Source organism: Microplitis mediator, chromosome 1 (assembly GCF_029852145.1).
Source record: "Microplitis mediator isolate UGA2020A chromosome 1, iyMicMedi2.1, whole genome shotgun sequence".
Taxonomy (NCBI): Eukaryota; Metazoa; Arthropoda; class Insecta; order Hymenoptera; family Braconidae; genus Microplitis; species Microplitis mediator.
This window is the reverse complement of record NC_079969.1, coordinates 19,910,603-19,930,463: the sequence shown is the minus strand read 5'-3', so window position 1 is coordinate 19,930,463 and position 19,861 is coordinate 19,910,603. Positions and strand designations below refer to the sequence as shown.

General features: G+C 29.9%; 1 protein-coding gene and 1 non-coding gene across 8 annotated transcripts in view; both read left to right on the top strand.

Moving 5' to 3' along the window:
• LOC130677493 (protein still life, isoform SIF type 1) overlaps positions 1 to 19,861 on the top strand; it is a 149,877-nt gene that overhangs the window by 117,045 nt on the left and 12,971 nt on the right. For all 7 annotated transcript variants that reach the window (XM_057484513.1, XM_057484645.1, XM_057484586.1 and 4 more), the window contains 5 exons: positions 1,965 to 2,073; positions 3,716 to 3,895; positions 5,829 to 5,947; positions 6,101 to 6,277; positions 6,358 to 6,545. In XM_057484513.1, coding sequence (XP_057340496.1) covers positions 1,965 to 2,073; positions 3,716 to 3,895; positions 5,829 to 5,947; positions 6,101 to 6,277; positions 6,358 to 6,545 — 773 coding nt within the window. The remainder of the gene's footprint in view (positions 1 to 1,964; positions 2,074 to 3,715; positions 3,896 to 5,828; positions 5,948 to 6,100; positions 6,278 to 6,357; positions 6,546 to 19,861) is intronic.
• Trnal-uaa (transfer RNA leucine (anticodon UAA)) lies at positions 5,625 to 5,708 on the top strand. Its single transcript has one exon. It is a non-coding gene; the product is annotated as a tRNA-Leu (tRNA).

The window sequence follows — 19,861 nt, the reverse complement described above, 5'->3', positions numbered from 1 at the left end:
TTTAATTTTTATTCTTCGTATAACTTGTAAACTACATGACCGATCTACCCCAAAATCTAATCAATTCTAAGTTTTGGTGAGCTCTTTTGATTGCCACCAAGTAAGTTCAAATCGGTTAATTCGTTCCAAAGATATCGTCGGACACAAAAAAGATCACACATACACACACACACACACATACATACACACGGACGTCCACCCGGGAATAGTCAGAATAGCTTCCTAGAACCTCAAAACGTTGACATCTGATGAAAACTCGATTTTCGAAAATCGGACCGAAACCAATAACTTCCTTTTTTTTTTAAATTTACAATTTTCTTAGCGGGAAGTTAAAAATTTAATGCAGCTAAAAGTTTGGTTAATTCCAGGCGGAGTTACTTTTAAACCATGCCACCAGTTATTAATGTAATTATTTAAATTAATATAATTTTTATGTAACATTAAACAACTTTAGTTCACGATCAATTTAATTATTAATTAGTAAATTAATATTTAATAATTATTGTCGTAATGTAAATAACATACATATGATCGTTATTTTTTTTCTTTTAATTTTTCAACTATTGATTTTGAAAATACTTTTATCCTCGTAAAAAATTATCATTTTTATTACTATATGATTATATTATTATAATAATCAATTATAAAAACAATAATAATACTTGATTTTTCTTCAGAGGATAAAAGTATTTTGAACAAATGGTTGAAAAATTAAAAAAAATAATAACAAATATATGTATGCTATTTATATCATGACAATAATTATAAAATATTAATTTACTATTTAATAATTAAATTAATCGTGAAACAAAGTTGTTTAATGTTACATACAAATTATATTAATTTGAATAATTACATTGATAACTGGTGGCATGGTTTAAAAGTAACGCCGCCTGAAATTAAGCAAACTTTTAGCTGCATTTAATTTTTAAATGTAAGATAGTACTGAGTCCTATCTTACATTCTTGTCAGTTAAATGTTGCACGGTAACTGAATAAATGTTAAAGTTAAATAGGTCTGACTACAATGTAAGATCATAGCCACTACCACGTGAGATTCGACTCAGTCCCATGTTACGCAGTCCCATCCTGGATGGAACTGAGTACAATCTTAGATTGGACTGAGTTAAATGTACATTGTAGCCACTACAATGTAGATTGTACCAGCTCCAATGTGAAAATTTTTTTCACAACAGATAGGGCTCAATACAATCCGACATTGTACCCAGTCCAATCTCGTTCTTTCTGTGTACTCGATATTTTTTAAATTTCATTTTTTAACAACTATCCTGGAGGCGCCAAAGTCGAGGCCTCAAAAAAATAGCGTCTCACGGTAGACAGTTAATCTCAGGATTGCTGAATTTTAAACAAAAAATAAAACGTCATCTTCAACACTTCCTAATTTCTTCATAATAGAATTCGAATTTTTCAAAAAAATCGGGGTGATTTTTAACAATATAAGAATTAAGAAAATGCAAAAAAATTGATTTTTTGAAATTTATAGGATGGTCAAGTACCTTAAGTAAATTATCACAATATTTTTTAAATTTCACAATCAACGATATTATTCTAAAAAAAAAAAAAAAAAAAAAAATTTCATTCAAATAATTTCCGTCTTCTTGATCATAATAGTAATATTTTTAATTTATTATTCATTTAACATCTACTGCGAACAAATTTTAGATAAATAACTGTCGTGAATGATTTCAATCACTAACACATTAGTTTTTTTATGAATACCAAGTGAAATTAAATTTCACTTTAATTGTGTATAATTACTTTTAAACAATAACTATTTATGATATGAAGAGATCTTTTAGTACGTAAATTATTAAGTAAACGTTAATAAGGGGCAGTTTAATTAAATTTATATAATTAAATATTAAATGTATAATGGCTATTATTGAACATATTATTAAATTAATTACATTATTATAAATTAATTCAATCAAATAATTTATGCAGGGTGTCCTATTTTCTATTGGAAGTGCCTTCTTATATTACGTGAATCACTTCAAATTATACAGCTCGTTTTGCGCCAGTCACTCAAAGGCTCAAAAAGTTTTACATCCAAGTGAGTAAATTAGTTCTATTATTAAAAATTATGTTATTACTAAATAATAATTACAATTTACTAATTACTGTTATGTAAATTATATTTCCAATTTATTTATGATTATGATTATTGTCGCTTGCATTTTATTTTGATTTCAAAATTACTTATTTCGAATAATTGCGCGGTGGAAGCGCGAGTTTTGGCAAACAATCTTTTACTTGAAAACTTGATCGATTGTCTTTAATTTAAAAATAATTCATAAACCATTGATGTTTTAATTTATCCTATATTCTGCTAAATTTAGTTTTTAAGGGGGGGGGGGGGTAAAGGCTAAATCGTGAAAAAAACGCTTTTTTTACAAATTTTTTTTAGACGTATGGATTGAGCTAATTTAGTGCAACCTTTTGAACATTATCAAGTATAGATTCAAGAACATTAAGTAATTTTTTTATGCAAAAATATTCGCGAACAAGCCGGTGACGGAGCTTTTCCCAGAACGTCTTTTAAAATAGACGATTTGCGGTGAACGCTGTATCTCAGCTGGAAATTATTTAAAATAAAAAACCATTGAAATTTAGTTAACCCTGGCGGTTTTGAATCACCCTGGAAACACCCTGGGAGTGGAAACACGGTGGATCCAGGGTGGTTACACGGTGTTTCCACGATGGTTACACGGTGTATTCACCGAGATTCCACGGTGATTACGCGGTATACGTGGAATCACTGTGGGTACACCGTGTAACCACTGTGGAATCACGGTGATGAAATGAATAAAAAATCACCGTGGATCCACCGTGATTCCAACGTTCTCTGATTATTTTTTTTTTTTTAATTTTTTGTGGTCATTTAAAGTAAAAACTGCTATTTTGTACGAAAATTTGCGCTATTTTTCGAAGTAGAAAATCCCCTTGATTTAAAAAAAATTCTAAAACTCAACATTGGGGGGAGGTATTTTATACGTAGACAGTGTGTACCAAGTTTGAAATAAATCAGTAATATAGTTTTTAAATAGCAGTGCTCACGGATTTTGAAAAAGTAGTTTCGAGGAAAATGCATTTAAAGTTTTAAATAAAAAAAAAAATAAAAAAATAAACAAATTTTTTTTTCCAACTTACAGAAAAATTTTTTAAAACAGCACAATATAGGTTAGAACGATCACCAAGTGAATAAACTATATATCAGCTTGCCATCTGCGCACTCCCTTTCCGACCGTCCGCAGCTATCGAAGCTACAGTTTTAAAGAATACCAACTAGTTAATAACTTCGAGAGTTTTGCTCCGATCGACTTCAAATTTGGAGACTATATTCTTACAATGTGTAGCTATGAGAAAACAAAAAAAATTCTGATTTTTTCAAACATGCTAGCCTTTACCCCCCCCCCCCTTAAATAATTTAATGTACAAATTTCAATTTTAAATAATTAGGAAATTAATAATTTTTGTGAAATGAAGTTTTTTTTCAAATATTACTACAGAAATCTTAGAGTGAAAATTTGGGCTACACGTTCCGTGTCAAATAATAAATTGTGAATAAATTATATATTTTAATTGTGAAAGGCCTGGAGCATAGACACTAATTTCTCTAATTTATGTAACTACTTGAAAAGTTATCTAATCAATTTGATACTTAATATTATAATTATGTGTTTGACTTTTAACAGACGAAGGCAATCAAGCACTACAAGAATTTTTACAAGCAAGAAATCCACGACAGCAGCATTCATCAACTTTGGAGTCTTATTTAATTAAACCTATTCAAAGGATACTGAAGTACCCATTACTCCTGCAGCAATTGAAAAATCTTACTGACGAACGAAGTGAAGAGCATCAACACTTGACTGGTAAATTTTTTTTCACGAGAATATTTCATTCAAAAATTTCTATGGAAATTTAAAAATCAATTTTGTTTAATTTCGTGCCGTCGGCGCACTGCTATTGCATGCAACGGGTCCATAAGAAAATCCGAACGAAAATGTAGTCAACGCAACAAATGCAAGAAAGTTTAAAAAATTGTTCAATAACAAAATATGTACATTCAATAGCTTATATATTATATCGAAATAAAAAATTTTACTTGATATAACACTCATAGTATAAGAGTGAAACGTTATATTTGAAAAAAAATCCAGTTAAAAAGATGAAACAAACACATAGTATGGCTGATAAACTCTTTAAAAGTATCCAAGTTTCATTTTGCAATAAATGGATAATTTCTATTATTACGTCGGTAAGGTAAATCTTGTTAGGTAACTAACGAACTAATGGAGCAAGCTTACCCGGGTAGCCACACTTTAAATATAAATTGAAAAACTCATCAAGTTCTGTAGTGAAACATTTACGGCTAACTTAACGACAAGTTTCCGGCAAGCCTCGGCTGGCTAATACTTGCATGCAAGTTGATGCAAATCAACTGCCGTCATCTGAATGTAATTTGACAGAAAAACTTGCCGTCAATTTGAAGTGAAACTTTTAATCAACTTAACGCCATTGTCTGACAGTAACACTTGTAGTCAAATTGAATTCAAGTTTACAGACAATCTACTGTCAGCTTAAAGGTAACTGCTTGCTCTCTATCACTTTCTTTTAAGTTGTCTTCAGAATACGGTTGTAGCTTGAAGTTAACATACGGTTAAGGTGGCTATCAGGGTAATGTTCTTTTTTACCATTTCAGAAGTTAAGCAAATTTATACATAAAAATGTCTACACTTTGATGGTAAAAAAATACTTCACAATTTTTCAAGTCAAATTAACAATAAATTGACATAAAATTTGCTTAAAAATTGACAACAACTTTTTTCTAGTCAACTTTTGAAGTGAATTTTCATTCTAATTCGGGTAGTAACTTTACGTCAAATTGTATAGCAAGTTGCATAAAAATTGTCGTAAAAAACGGAAAAGTCCGAAGTTGACGGAAATTTGACGAAAAATTCAAGGAAACTTTTGTAAAGGAAACTTTTGCTGAAGCAAACTGTGCTATTGGGGTATATAGAAAAATACCACACATGCGCACTGGTTAGGACGAATGTCCATACATATTTCGGCTGAAAATGAACGTAAATGCAATTTAATTTTTTATTAATTATAATTAAACGATACAAAGTTATATAGCTATTTTCAATGGCAAATCCTTCTAGAGCAAAACAAGTCTTTAAAAAAAAGAAAAAAAAAATAAGTTAAATAATGGATTTTGTTTCGAGATATCGGGTTTTTAAACTACAAAATTTTTCAACTGCTTGACGGAAAAATTATTCAGTTTATTTTAATGATTCTCGCGTTTCTATTACACTAAATTAATTTTTGGAAGTTGCAGAATTAATCTCTATTGCATTATCTGTACAATTGTGCATAATTCAAGACGGTTCTGTGTACTAATATGACGATAAAAACGGAAATAGTTGCAGAAAAGAGGCGAAAAAAATTTTTCGATAGTATAGCACTCTCTATTGCTTCGCATTATGAGTCATGCAGTAGTTACTTTTAATTTTATGCAATAAAAATCGAAAAATAACAGTTTCGCAACTCTATTTTATCCCCGTGGCTCTTATAAGACATACGAAATTTCCATTTTCAGCTGGGTTGGCCGAGCGGTCTAAGGCGCCAGATTTAAGCTCTGGTTCCCGATTGGGAGCGTGGGTTCGAACCCCACACCCAGCAACTATTTTTTTTTTTTTTTATTTTTGATGTTTAAAATTAATTGTTTATAATTGCATGAATATTTGTATAAACAAAATATTTATTTATTATTTAATGAACAAATTGTTTTTTTTTTTACAGAGGCATTGAAGGGTATGGAGAAAGTAGCTGAGCATATTAACGAAATGCAAAGAATTCATGAAGAATATGGTGCAATATTTGATCATTTATTCAGGCAGCATCAAAAATCATGCAAACAGGTGATTCTAAAATTTTTGAATTTTATTTGATGAACGACAATGATTCTTTTATAGTCGGGTCTACTCCATACGACTTTTTATGTCTATAACTTTGAGGTCACTGAAGTTGTAAGTTAATAATGAAATCAATTGAAAGAAAGAAATTTTTTTTAGCCAATTGATTTAAGTCCTGGTGACTTACTTTACTACGGCGGCGTTGAGTGGCTTAATATTTCCGACTTTTTGGGTAAAATTAAGAAAGGACTCGAGCTCCATGCGATGTGCTTCGTATTTAAATCCGCAGTTGTATTTTTATGCAAAGAGCGATTGCGACAGAAGAAAAAGCTTATGGTATAATAATAGTTTTATTATTTATCAACTTATTTAATATTTATTATCGAGACAATTAAAAATAAATAATTTTTTCAAAGGGCGTCTCGACCAAAACTAATTCCAGTGAAGTGGAAATAATTCGTTACCAAGTACTTATTCCAGTTACCGAAGTTCAAGTACGAGCCAGCTCAGCCAAGGACATGGAGTCTCATTTTCTGTGGGAATTAATTCATTTAAGAAGTCAATTACAGAGGCGATCAGAAAAAGTTTATGTTCTATCAAACAGGTATTTAATATTTACTTTATTAGATATTTAAGCTCTGTTAATTTTCTATTTTTTAGTTGATATATCATAAATTATTTTAATAATTTAGACAGTTTCAAATGAAAAAAAATTTTTTTTTTTAATATAGATAAGCTAATAATATAATTAGTACCAGGAATAGTCTTAATGACTAAGACATTAATAAATTCGATATCACATTAAATTACGTAGATAAGATAATTTGATAATATAAAAGTACTATATTTTATTTAAAAATTGGAACGCATTGATAGTATTCATGATTTTGATTAATTTTATTGGAAATAAGGCTATGAAAATAATTTATTTACTCAGTTTTTTCAATAATTACTGTTACTTTATTTAATAGCAATCAGAAAGAATATCTTACTCATAAGACGTACGCTTTCAGACTAACTTATTGCAACCAACATCTTAGTGACTACTCTAGCAGATCTGAATTACGGTAAATTACCGTACTTTACGGTAAATTCCCGCAAAATACCGCAATCTACGAGAAATTTACCGTAAAATGCGATACATAACCTTATTTATTGGGCCGCATAGGCCAACTTACGTATACCTAAAGAATAAACAATATCATTCTCTTAAAATGAATCAGTGAATATTCACTGGAAACCAGCTACACGTATACCACTGGTTGAATTAGTGGTATACTTATAACTGTGGAAATAGCGACTATCTACTGATACGCAGTGGATTCCATTAATTCATTTTTAGAGAGCACCCATGCATTCATTATTCTTACCCTCGCGAAATTGCCATAACGGTATTTCTACGGTATTTTCCGAGTATTTTTTGGGTATAAGTATTATTACGGTATACCCTAGGTATAAATGCGGTATGTTTGTGAAATTTTATTACCGTATTAATACCGTAAATATATTGTGCTGATACCAAATTTATATAGGGACTGTACCGTATTTATACTGTGTTTATACCGTATTTACGCTCTCGCTATACCGTATTTGTACAATGATTATACTCCATTTATATGGTTTTTATGCTGTACTTAAACGTCGGTTATACCGTATTTATACGGTTGCTATACCTCATTTAAACAGTGGTTACACGGTATTCATATAATGTTCGCACCGTATTTAAACGGTATTTATGCGGTATAAATATGGTGGTTATGCCGCATTTATACAGTGATTATGCCGTCTCACTCTTACAGGCTGAAAAATACTTTTCATATCTTTCAGTTTTATTAACAAACAATCTTCAGATTCTATAACAGATACAATATGTTTTACTACTACTTGCATTCTTAAATGGCTCATCTCTTCACTATGTTTTGCTTTCAATTTTTCAATGAAAAAGTACAGCTGTAAAAATGAACTAGTTCATTTTTACTTTCACAAAAAAACTTTTTTCAAAAAAATTTCTCTCATTAACAAATAAAAACTCTTGAAACTAGTAAAAATTTTTCAATTTAAACATAAAAATATGTTTACTTGAGGAAAAAAAATTTTGATTCAAGATTAAAATTTCAAGATAATTATTTACTTGATGCAAGAAAATTTTACTTTTCCGAATCGTTAAAACAAAATTTCTTGAATCAGGAATTGTTTTCTTGATTCGAGTTAACTGTTTTTTCTATGTAGTAATGATTCGCAAGAACATCAGATAATTTTGAAATACATTTAGGATCAATATTAATAACTAGGATTATTTTATGATTAAAAATTACATTCTTCAATTGAAACATGTCTAAACACTGCAGTGTTTATGTCGTATGGGTATTTTGACATAAAAGTCTTTTTTTAGCTCATAAAGTTCTTTATTTGTACATTATAAAAACCTTCACGCGTCTTTTAAATTTTAGTTTCTCTACACAGAAAATACAGTTAACTTGAACTAAGAAAAATATTCTTGATACAAGAAAATTTTTTTTAACGATTCGGAAAATAAAAATTTTTTTACATCAAATAAATAATTATTTTGAAATCTTTACTTTGAATCAAAATTTTTTTTCCTCAAGTTAACATATTTTTATGCTTTAGTCGAAAAATTTTTAATTGTTTTAAAAGTTTTTATTTCTTAAAATAAGAGCTATTTTATTGAAGAAAGCCGTGCCAGGTTATTGTAGCAATATTGCATTTTTTTGTTTGAAAAAAATAAAATTTCTTGGAATAATTACTATTTGTTTAACAAAAGAATTTTCGTATGCTCCAACCAAAAAAAAAAAAGTTACTCAAACCGAGAGAAAAATTTCTTGGGAGAAAAGATATATATGGAAGAGAGGGAAGTCACTGGTGCTAGGCAGCAGCAGCGAAAATAGTTCGGTGCGCGCCACTAGGTAGCGCCTACGATTTGTAGTGTCTCTGGTAAGAAACTTATTTCAGAAGTCTTATATTCCGAAATTGTGACCATTCTGGCGCGGGTACTCCTCCGTTATTTGATAGAGTGATAAGTACCTTTTTTGATGGTAATATAGTACAACCTATATTACATAATGACAAAAATATTTATTATCAATGTTTCCATAAATAATTTATCTCTGAATTTGAACTTGAGCTTTAACAAAAATATTTTAATCAAAAGTCTATAGAATCTCTACTATATGATTAAAAATATACGAGTGACATAATACATTGTAAAGCAATATAAATAATTATATAGAGCCATTTATCATTAATAATTATATGTAGTTTTTTTTACCATGTACTGGATAAATTCCGTATAAACACCTCATTAAATCAGTAGAATTGTTGTGTGAACTCGGTAGAAATGCCGTATAAATTCAGTAGAAATGCCGTATTATTACGCTAACAATGTCATATTATTACGGTAGAAATTTCGTATTAATATCATATACATGAAGTATTAATCTTATAGAAATGCCGTATTAATACAGTAGAAGTACCGTCTTATTACGGTAGAAATAACGTATTAATACGGTAGAAATGCCGTATAAGCTTCGTATAAACGCAGTATAAGCTCTGTAGGAATACCGTAATTAAATTTCACAAACATACCGTATAAATACGGTAAAACTACTTGTTATCGACTACGTGTATGCTCTTTTAATACAGTGTTCAAACCGTATCATGAAAACCGCGAGGGTAGTATTTATTTTGTGTTTTTTTTTTCTTTCAACACACTCTTAAACTTAGGATCAAATTTCATATAACTTTATATAAATAGTTAAAATATGAATATAAGAGGTATAAAACAACGTATAGATCTATATACAAGATTCGTTTTCGTTTGAATAAATTTAGTTAAATAAACCAACAAATTTGATGAACATATTCAATTAAGTTAAGGTATTTTATAAATAAAAAACATGTGAATATTCTACCCCCTCCCCCCAAATTCTTTTCGTTGTTTGTTTAAATTCAAAAGATGGTTTCTTGCGTTAAGGACATTCTTAGACAATCCCTCTTGAACTGTCATAACCGAATTAAAATTTTATTAATTAATTAACGAAAAATTAGAGTGTTCAGTGAAAAAAAGATAACGTAGTTACAATTTCGCTGAGATAGATATTTAGAAAAAAAATGATTAACAGTTGTTATTAGCTAGACGTTAAATGAAGTTTGATAATTAAATTTTAGTAAAATCTTTTGTCAATATTATAATTCAAAATGGCAAATTTTGTAGGCTAAAATTAATTTACTAAATTTCTTTTAACTCCTCATTGATAACAGCTGTAAGTAATTTTTTTAATCCAGAGATACGGTAGTATCTGGATTAAAAAATTTAAAATTTCCGTGATTAAATAACTGAATTCGATTGATTTAAACAGAATTAAATTTTTAATTCTATTTAATTCAGATAAATTCTGTCAATTCGGTACCTAACTTAAAAATGAATTCTGTCTAATTCGGCAGGAAAACCAGAATTTGTCCAAATTAAAACGAATTTAAATAATTCTATTCGGTTTAATTCTGATTAATTCGAAAATAATTCTCCAATTTCTGGTTCTGAATCCGAATTAAACTGAATTAAAACGAATTTGAAATTTTTAAATCGGTTTTATTATGTTTAATTCAAATTCAAATTTTCAATTCAGTTGAATACTGTTTCGAGAATTTGACAGAATATAACAGAATTAAAATTTTTAATTTGGTCGAATTCAGTTGTTTCATCAGGGCTGGGCAACGGTTGGCCCTGCCGGCCAACCCTAAAACTTCCCGCTGTTTCTGTCCTGAGCTCTTTGAGCTCGGAAACATTAGCGTGAATACAGTTTCAAGCTCGAAAATACTCTTCCACGCAATTATTTTTTGATGAGCTTATTTTCATGCTCAAATAAGTTACGTTTAATGTTAAAGTTTGAAAATTTAAAAATCGAAAATAATTGATGAACACAAGGGTTTTTTTTAATTTTTATTCACGATTATGTTCAATAAAATAAATGCATTCAGGAAGAAATCAATGTAAGTGATTTAAATAAGGATTTAAATGAGTTTTCACTTCAGATCAGAGCGCTTGGGTAAGTGTGGGTATTACCGCAGCTTTATGTATCCGTCCAACTTTAACAGCATGATTTGAAAATCCACAATAAGATATCAACTTAATTTTTTTTTTTAAATCGATAATTAACTTATCTTAAACCTTAAGAAAAATTAAGCATATGATGTAATGTCGATTTCATAAAATAATTAGCATTTTTAAAAAAATTTCAAGTGCTACTATTACCGTAGACGTTAAAGAGACTTGTGACTATTACCACGCTACAATTACCGTGGGTGTGACAATTACCGCGGAATCCGATGAAACAAAAGTCAATGAAAGAAATTATAAAAGCAAACGTTTAATTAAATAATGAATAGCTTTTTTAAAAAAAAACAAACTTTTCACTTTAATAATGCACATCACGTTTAAATTATGGTACAGTTAACCAATACTTTAACTTTTTTTTTTCGTATTTTCAAAATTTGTTTGCGTTTTTGCAATTTTGAATGTTTAATACAAGGGGTACACTCGTAGTCATTACTACCTGGTCCAGGAAGCCTAGCATTGATAACAACGAGTGTACAAGATAAACAATGAGTTATATTAATTTTGAGGTTATGAATAATTATATTTCAACCGCGGCAATTGTCGCATTCACCTAAGATACTACATATGTTTCTTATTACCGTGGAATCAAGTGAAACCACGGTAATACTGACACGCTTCAAAAGTTGGTGACAATTACCGCGGCAGTAAATTAAAAGTGACAATTGATTAAAATTCAATGTTTGTTGAATTTTCGACTATGAAAAAGTATAATCTTGCCCTGGAATGCAACAAATATAAGTATTAAAGCATTAATTCATAAAAAAACACATTTTATTCGAGCCTATAGTTGACCACTAACTGCAAGAAATTGATGATATTTTCTCTTAAAACGATCAATCGGTTTTCAATAATTTATAACAAACTATAGTAGTTACATTTTATACCGGATTGTTTGTTAATTACATTCTTGAAATATTAAATTTGTTGCTGGTTTTTTTTTAAATTACAAAAAATTATGTGTCATTCAATTATAATAATAGATCGAAAAAAATCCACGGTAATACTCACACCTGCGGTAATACCCACACTTACCCTATGTGGGACATTCCACGTCAAATTTTGAATTCAATTCCTTTAGATTTGACTGAAAATTTTTTTTCCTTTTCTACCCCACTAAAATCATTTTTCAGGAAATTTTCAAATTTTTTTACCCAACCCAAAAAAAGTTATGAGTTGTTTAAAAAAAGGTTTTTTTTTCGGACAGCTATAACTTTTTCAAAAATTGACAAATTGGGACGTTTTCTTTTTCAAATGTACTTTTTTGAAGAAAATTCTAAGATATTAAAATCTATGAAATTTTTCACTTTTTCGAGAAAATCATATTTTTCTTGAAGTCCGCCGTTTTCGATTTTTTTTTTGTCTCAGAAAAAGCTTTGTTCAATTCTGAAAAGCATGCTGCCCAGCGCGGAGTGGGCCGACTTTTCCTTCTATTTTTTTTATCGATTAAAAGAAAAATTTTTTCCTAGCTGGGCTTATTTCTCAAAACATCACTGGAAATTTTTAAGGATTTGTAGAAGAGTTTGAAAAATTGAGAAAAAAGTGGTAATCCTCAAATAAATTTGGAATTTTTTTAAAAAAGTGAAAAAAAATATAAGACACCTATAGATAATTTTTGTGCATTTTTTTTTTTTTTTCAAAAACTACACCTAAAAACAAAGAGAATGGAAAAAAAATAGTGATTTGGTCTATTTTTGACCGAGTCACAGGCTTTCGAAAAAGAAGTCCAATGCATATCGTTTAAATTCATTCTCTTAAATTTGATTTGGAAACAAAAATAACGATAAAATTTTTCGAAACCTTCGACTTCCAAAATGAGACACATAATTTGAAATCAGTTGCTTGTTCAGCCAATATAGTAATGCCCGTAAAAATGGTTACTTTTAAACAACCCAAGGTGAGTGGCGTGTTTATTTTCTTCAAAAAAATGACTGTCTATCGTCTCATTCTCACTCATTGTAGCAATGAGTTTTAACATGTAAGAGCAAGCGACCCTAACGACGTCAAAGGTCTTATTAGTGTAAGCAGTGCAGCTATTCGTACACATATTTTTCTACTTCATTGGCGTAGCCTTATAAAAATTCAGTATACTTACGCTTCGAAATTTCAAAAATTTATTAGTTGTTATTTTTCATAAATACAAAAAAAATTTCAAATACTTTTTTATATGATTTTTTTTTTCTCTACAACTTTTGTTTGAAAGTTTTTCACGAAATTTTTGTTGTTTATAAATATTTGCAAAAAATCTGTTTTTGGAGGTGTTATTATTATTTTTTTTCATTAACCCCTGGGATGATGACTATTTTATTTTGGAAGGGGGGGGGGGGGTGACATCGTAGAGCTTCAACCAAATTTTCACCAATTTTCGAGAAACGTCTCCCAATTTGGCGTTTCGACTAGACTACTAAAGACGAAGAGTGGTATGATTTTGAACACATTTTAGTACATTATATTATGATTCGTCCGGGAAAAATAACATAAAATATTATTTTAAAAACTTTTGGAAGCTGAAATCTTTTGAACTAATCAACCGATATCTCTAGACCGACGAAACTGATCGAGATGATTTAGGCGGTAATTGAAGCTTTTTATCGAGTTTTAGAGTTGATTAAATTTTGAAGTCGATCAGTCTGGCTTGCCATCGAATGGCCAAGGCAGGGGAACCTAGTCTTGGCCCAAGCTCGAGTAATGATTGGGATGGCCAGGACTGAGTACCCAATCTTGGGCCAAGTATGGGCCAATATAGGTGTGCCAAAGTTAGGTCCCCCAGTGCTGGGCCAAGTAGGACCCCATCGTTCAACTCTGGCAGCTCCTGCATGGGACGTTGTTATACGGGCGTGCGCAACAAGACGTTAACGGCAACAAAGTTGACGGCCAACGAACTCTTTCGAATACTGCAAGAACCATCTCAATTGAGAAGTTCATTAAAGAAAGGAGAGTTTACACCTACCCACCCATCCATACACACACACACACATCATTCCGAAAATGATCAGAATAATTTTCAAAAACCTCAAAATGTCGACATCTGATGAAAACTCGATTTTCATAGAGGGAAGTTGAAAAAAATGGGAATCATCTCATTGGTTAAGAAGCATGATTAATTAAAGCTTATCAAATAATTTTCCATTAATATTTAAATATATTTTAGTTTATCTTTATTTTCCAAACCAATGAGTTAGTTTACATCAGGTGCTGCTAAATAATTATTTGTAAATTAAATAATACATTATAATTACATACAGTCAGATTTACATAAAAATTCCAGAAATATATCAGTTTTATTAAGGATCTATTACATTCGGCACAACTAGTTTTCCATTTATATAACGAGGGAAAAAGTCAAAATGGAATTTTTCAAAGCTGGAATACTTTGGACTGTAGTAATCTTTAGTATCAAATGATTTTTTTTTCTGATTGCCATTCCCTGTAGGGGGTTCAATTCCCAGTGGACCTTGATTACTATAGTCTAAAGGTTTCGAAACTTCCTTATTTGCATAATAAGCCCTTATGATACTTATTTGTTCTTGGGATTCGAGGTTTTTAGGTTTAGTAATATTATATAAATCACGTAGAATGATCTCAAAGTACTTATACTTAGGATTATCATAATCTGTTGAATTGTAATGATATATTATCGAAGTAGATCCAGATTTCAGAGTTGATGATTTTGTAGTGTTTAAAGAAACATCTTCAATGTGTCTAATACGTTCAACGAAATCAAATATTGTAGGATGTAACTTTTTCTCGGCATCGTAAAATTTATTTATAGTTGAAATAGTTTTCTCTGTTACATTAGCACTTGTTCTAGATTGAGTTGTTGAATTACTTTTTCCAAGAGAGTTGTTATTGTTATCGTTTTCAATACCATATGGGATATTAATAGATGCAGAGACAGGAATTGAGTCATCTTTAGTTAAACTTGTAGATTCAAACTCTTTTGACTTAACAGTTGTGGCATCAATCGTATTTATTGGAAAAGCTGCATTTCCTTTAATATTCGATCTGTTAAAATAAAAAAACGAAATTTAAATATATACTTTAATGAAAAAAACTAAAATATATTCTCTTAAAATTATCCTACACGGAGAGAAATTTATGGTAACAATTACAATATATTATGGGAATGGTTCCCATAATGTATGCACTGATAGAAGGATTTAATACTGAGTACTAAATGGATTTAGTAACAAAATTTTTAGTCGCTTATTTGGGAGAACAAAATATTCTGTGTCCATCAATATAATTTATTATAATTTAATAAATCATTTTGTTATCTCAATTAAATCTTATTATGGTAAAAGAAATATTTGTTTCCACCAACTAAATATTTGGTAATCGGTACTAAATATTTTTTTGGTAAGTTTTGTCGGTAGATGGCTTGTTTGGGATTGAAAACTACGTATGTATTTGTGGAAAATATGAGTGTAGCGTATGTGTGTGAATATATCACCGCTTTCACAGTATAGTGCGTTTTGTCTCAATCGGAGTTAGTGTTGTGATTTCCAAATCAATTTAGTGATTTTAAAAACATTAATTTTCAATTGATTTCAACTGAATTATTTTAAATTATGGAGGAGCTCTTAAAATCTTTATTCTTAACATATAGTATTTTTAATATATAGACAAAACAAAAATATATCAAACCGTTACAAACTCATTTACTACTAAATGGCTTATATTTCATTTCTCATCGGAGTTTAATTTAAAATTTTTAACTTATGTATATATTAAAATTATGTGTGTTATTTGTATAATTAAAACTTATTTAACTAAAAATTTCTTATTTATCTTAAGCGGTAAAAATTTATACAAATAGGTAATGAAAAAATAATTTTTATTTACTTTACACTGTGAAAAATTTGCGGAGTGAATGATTTTTTATTTATTTAATTCCCACGGAGTGAATTCCACTTCAAAGGGGAGTTTCGGACAATATTAAGTATAAAAAAAATTACTGACACATAGTGTGCTTAGGTCTTTGATATTTTAATATTTAGGTTGATAATGAAAATAATTACGAACTCCTTTTCCATTTATTCACGCGAAATGATTTTTTAAAATTAGAAGCAGCTGATAATAGAACTTGCTCAAATGTAATCGACTGAGTCACAAATTATCGTATGACTTACATCAATCATACCACGAGATAACATTTCATATTGTACCGAAATATCAAATATTCCCATAAAAACTATGTCACTATAGATATTCAATGATTTAATAATTTCACTATGCATTATATATGAAATTATAGCTTAGTGAGTTACTAAAACATTTTATAAATTGAAACATAGTATTTTAAGTTTAATTATTAATATCTGAATCAATAATTTATTGAAGTAATTTTGTTTATAACTAGCAGCTGTTTCTATTCAATATAAATTTATTTAAGCATTCAATGTCCGGACAGAAGTGAATTCGGATTGAAATAAAATTAGTATTCACTCCGGATCCAGTTCCGATTTTTAGCTGTTTATCAATGATAAAATTCGAGTGAATTAAAATTAAATAATTTAAAGAAGATTTTAGATGAGGATGACGTTAACAATCCGGGAAAAATTCGTCATGCATGATAGTGGAAATCCATGTCCAATCATGCATGATCATACACGACGAGGAAAGAATAGTCGTGCATGATTCATGCAATATCATACACGAACCATCCATGGCTTAGCTCAATCATGAATGATCAAGCATGACTTTACATGATTCATGCAAAGCATAGCCAAGTAAAATCATGCTCGATCATGCATGAGCATGCATGACTAGGAAAGAATAGTCACGCATGATTCATGCACCGTCATGCATGACCAAGCTTAATCATTAATGATCATTCCCGACACTGCACGGATTATGCAACGTCATGCATGATCATGTAAAATCGGGTTTTATTATGTATGATCATGGATGAGAATGTAGAATACAAAGAGAATGGTTTTGTAGAATTGAGAGTAACTTAGCATGAGCATACATGACCGTGTATGACTCATATCAAGTCATGCTTCGTCATCACTACTCTAATCATAAAATCTGTGTATCGGTTGACCCTGCGGGCCAGCCCGAAAACCTCGTTGTTTCCGATCTCCTTGAGCTCGAAAACATTGTTGTGAATACATTTTCGAGCTCTTCGAGTCCGAAAATACTTTTGTATGCCGTTGTTTTCGAAAAAATCGTTTTTTACCATTTTTTTACCAACGATATCTCTCCAACGAATTTCCGATTGAGACGGTTAAGGTGGCAATTGACGCGTTTTATTGAGTTCTAAAGCTGATCGGATTTTAGAATTGATCGGATGAGTCGCTTCGGAAATAATCGAAGAAAACCATTTTTCACCATTTCTTCCTTGAGCGATATCTCTTGGACGAATAAACCGATTGAGATGGTTGAGGCAGCAATCGACGCGTTTTCTTAAATTATAGAGCTGATTAGATTTTGGAATCAATCGATTAAGCCATTTCTGAAAAATTCAAAAAAAAACTGAAAACAACATATTTTTCTTTATATTTCTTTTATATCTTAGAGTCCTTTTGATCGATCAATTTGAAATTTTCTAAAAAGTCGATGGCCAGCAAACTCTTTTGATTGCTAACCTTAACCATCTCAATCGGTCAATTCATTACAAAGATATGAAGAGCTAACATGAAAATAATCAAAATAGCTTCCTAGGACCTCAAAACGTCGACATCTGATGAAAACTCAATTTTCGAAAATCGGGGTGAAACTAATAACTTGATAGTAATTTTTACTATTTGAAATTTTAAAAACTATGTGTTTACCCTGTACATTTCTTCTTTGAGCATAAGTATATTATAACAGATCACTTATATATTTCAACCTTATACTTTATAATATACAACAAAATCACACCCAGGCGACGCAGTAATATTTGAAACAATAAAAAGTATTGATAATTCGAGTAAATTTCAACATTTTTTTTTTCCGTGTATAGAGTTGGAAATAGTATTTTATCTCGTGCCGAACACTATATTTTTAGGCTTACCTGAATTTAAACTTATAATTTAATGAAGCAAGGTAAAACGAGACTATTTATATGACCAGTAGCGTATATATAAATTAAACTGCTAACTTAGTGAGTTAAAGAACTAAAAACCAAGAATTTAAAATCCACTAAATCGCATTGGCCTGAGACTATCTCGTTTCATCTGGCTGAAAAGTAATTTCAATGCAGGTGATTTCAAAAAAGAAATTTTTTCATGCACTAAAAAAAAATTTTCGAAAAAAGTTTAATGGAATTATTTCAAACAAGTTGAAATAATATATTCTGACATTGACTTTAATATTTTTTGAATGTATCCACAAGTTATGGGACCAACTACAGTAGACTCGCGATTTTTTTCCGGTCCTCAGGGATGTTTGAAAGAAGGTTAAAAGGCGTGGTAATTGGTGGTGGGGAGACGTCTGTGTGAATGTTTCGTGTATTTTTGCAAGAATAAAGGATCTTCAAGAAACATAACGTAATATTCTAATATCTAATATTTATTATTTAATTCATCATATCAATATGTAAAATGTAGTAATAACTATTTTAATTTGCATCCATTATAGGATTACTAACGTTATTTGAACTATCATTAGAAATATTAATTGACAAGGTCCTTATATTATTGCTTTCATCTAAAGTAGTATCAAAACTGTTATTAACCATTTTTTCATTACAAATTTCTGAAAAACTTTCCTTTAAGATGTTAATAGCTATTTTATTTGATCTTAAGGTTCACTGAATAATGCAAAAATAGCAAGAGCACAAGAAATACTTTTTAATTTGTCTTTAAATATATCTATAAATTACTGGGATACAGAAAAATGAAAAATAAAAAAAATGTACGTTGTAAAATAAGTGACATTTTTAATTGCAAAGATTAGTCTGTTAAGATCATAGTTAGTCAATTATTAATATTATTAAAAAAAATTAATTTTTGAGTACATTGCTTACTATACACTAACACTTACGTACTGTCGGGTAACCCGGGAAAAAATCATCAGGCCTGATCATGTTTGATCATGCATGAATCAGGCGTGATCGTGCATGATTCATACATGATTCAGGTATGCTCGTGCATGATCCTGGCATGACTGCACGATCATGCAAAGACATGTTCAATCATGCATGACCATGCATGACAAGGCAAGAATAGTCATGCATGACCATGTAAAATCATGTTCAATCGTGCATGATCAAGCATCACGAGGAAACCAGCATGGAAAGGGTTCTGCGGGCGGAGCTATAAGGCAGTTAAAGTTAGAAATGACATGAAAAAAGGTCAACCGGAAGAAAATCAAAGCAGAAGAAAATCGCGAGTCTACTGTATAGTTACATAAAAAAAATAATAAATTTCGTACATACTTTTGTGGATGTAGGCTCAGATCGATTGCTTTCGTTGTAAATATCAGTTCAGTTCCAAAAATAAAAAAAGTAAAGAAAATAATTTTATACGGCATCATGTCTAACTTTTAAGAAATATTGAATTCTACTGATAGTTACTGACGTACTGGGTTCCAGTAAAAGACCAAAAACACTTTATTTTTATCGTTATTATTATGCTCATTAGTCTTTATCTATCCCAACTACCTTATAATGCTTTACAAAGTTTTTCTCAGTACTAATCACATCGAATGGATAAAAAAAAATTTTTTTATTGGTTGCTGCATTTAATGATCTTTACGTCAATCGAGACATGGTATTAACCAAAAATAATATTTTTAGATATTAAGAATATTATTGATTGTGATGTGAATTCGAACATTCCATTTCGTTTATTACTATT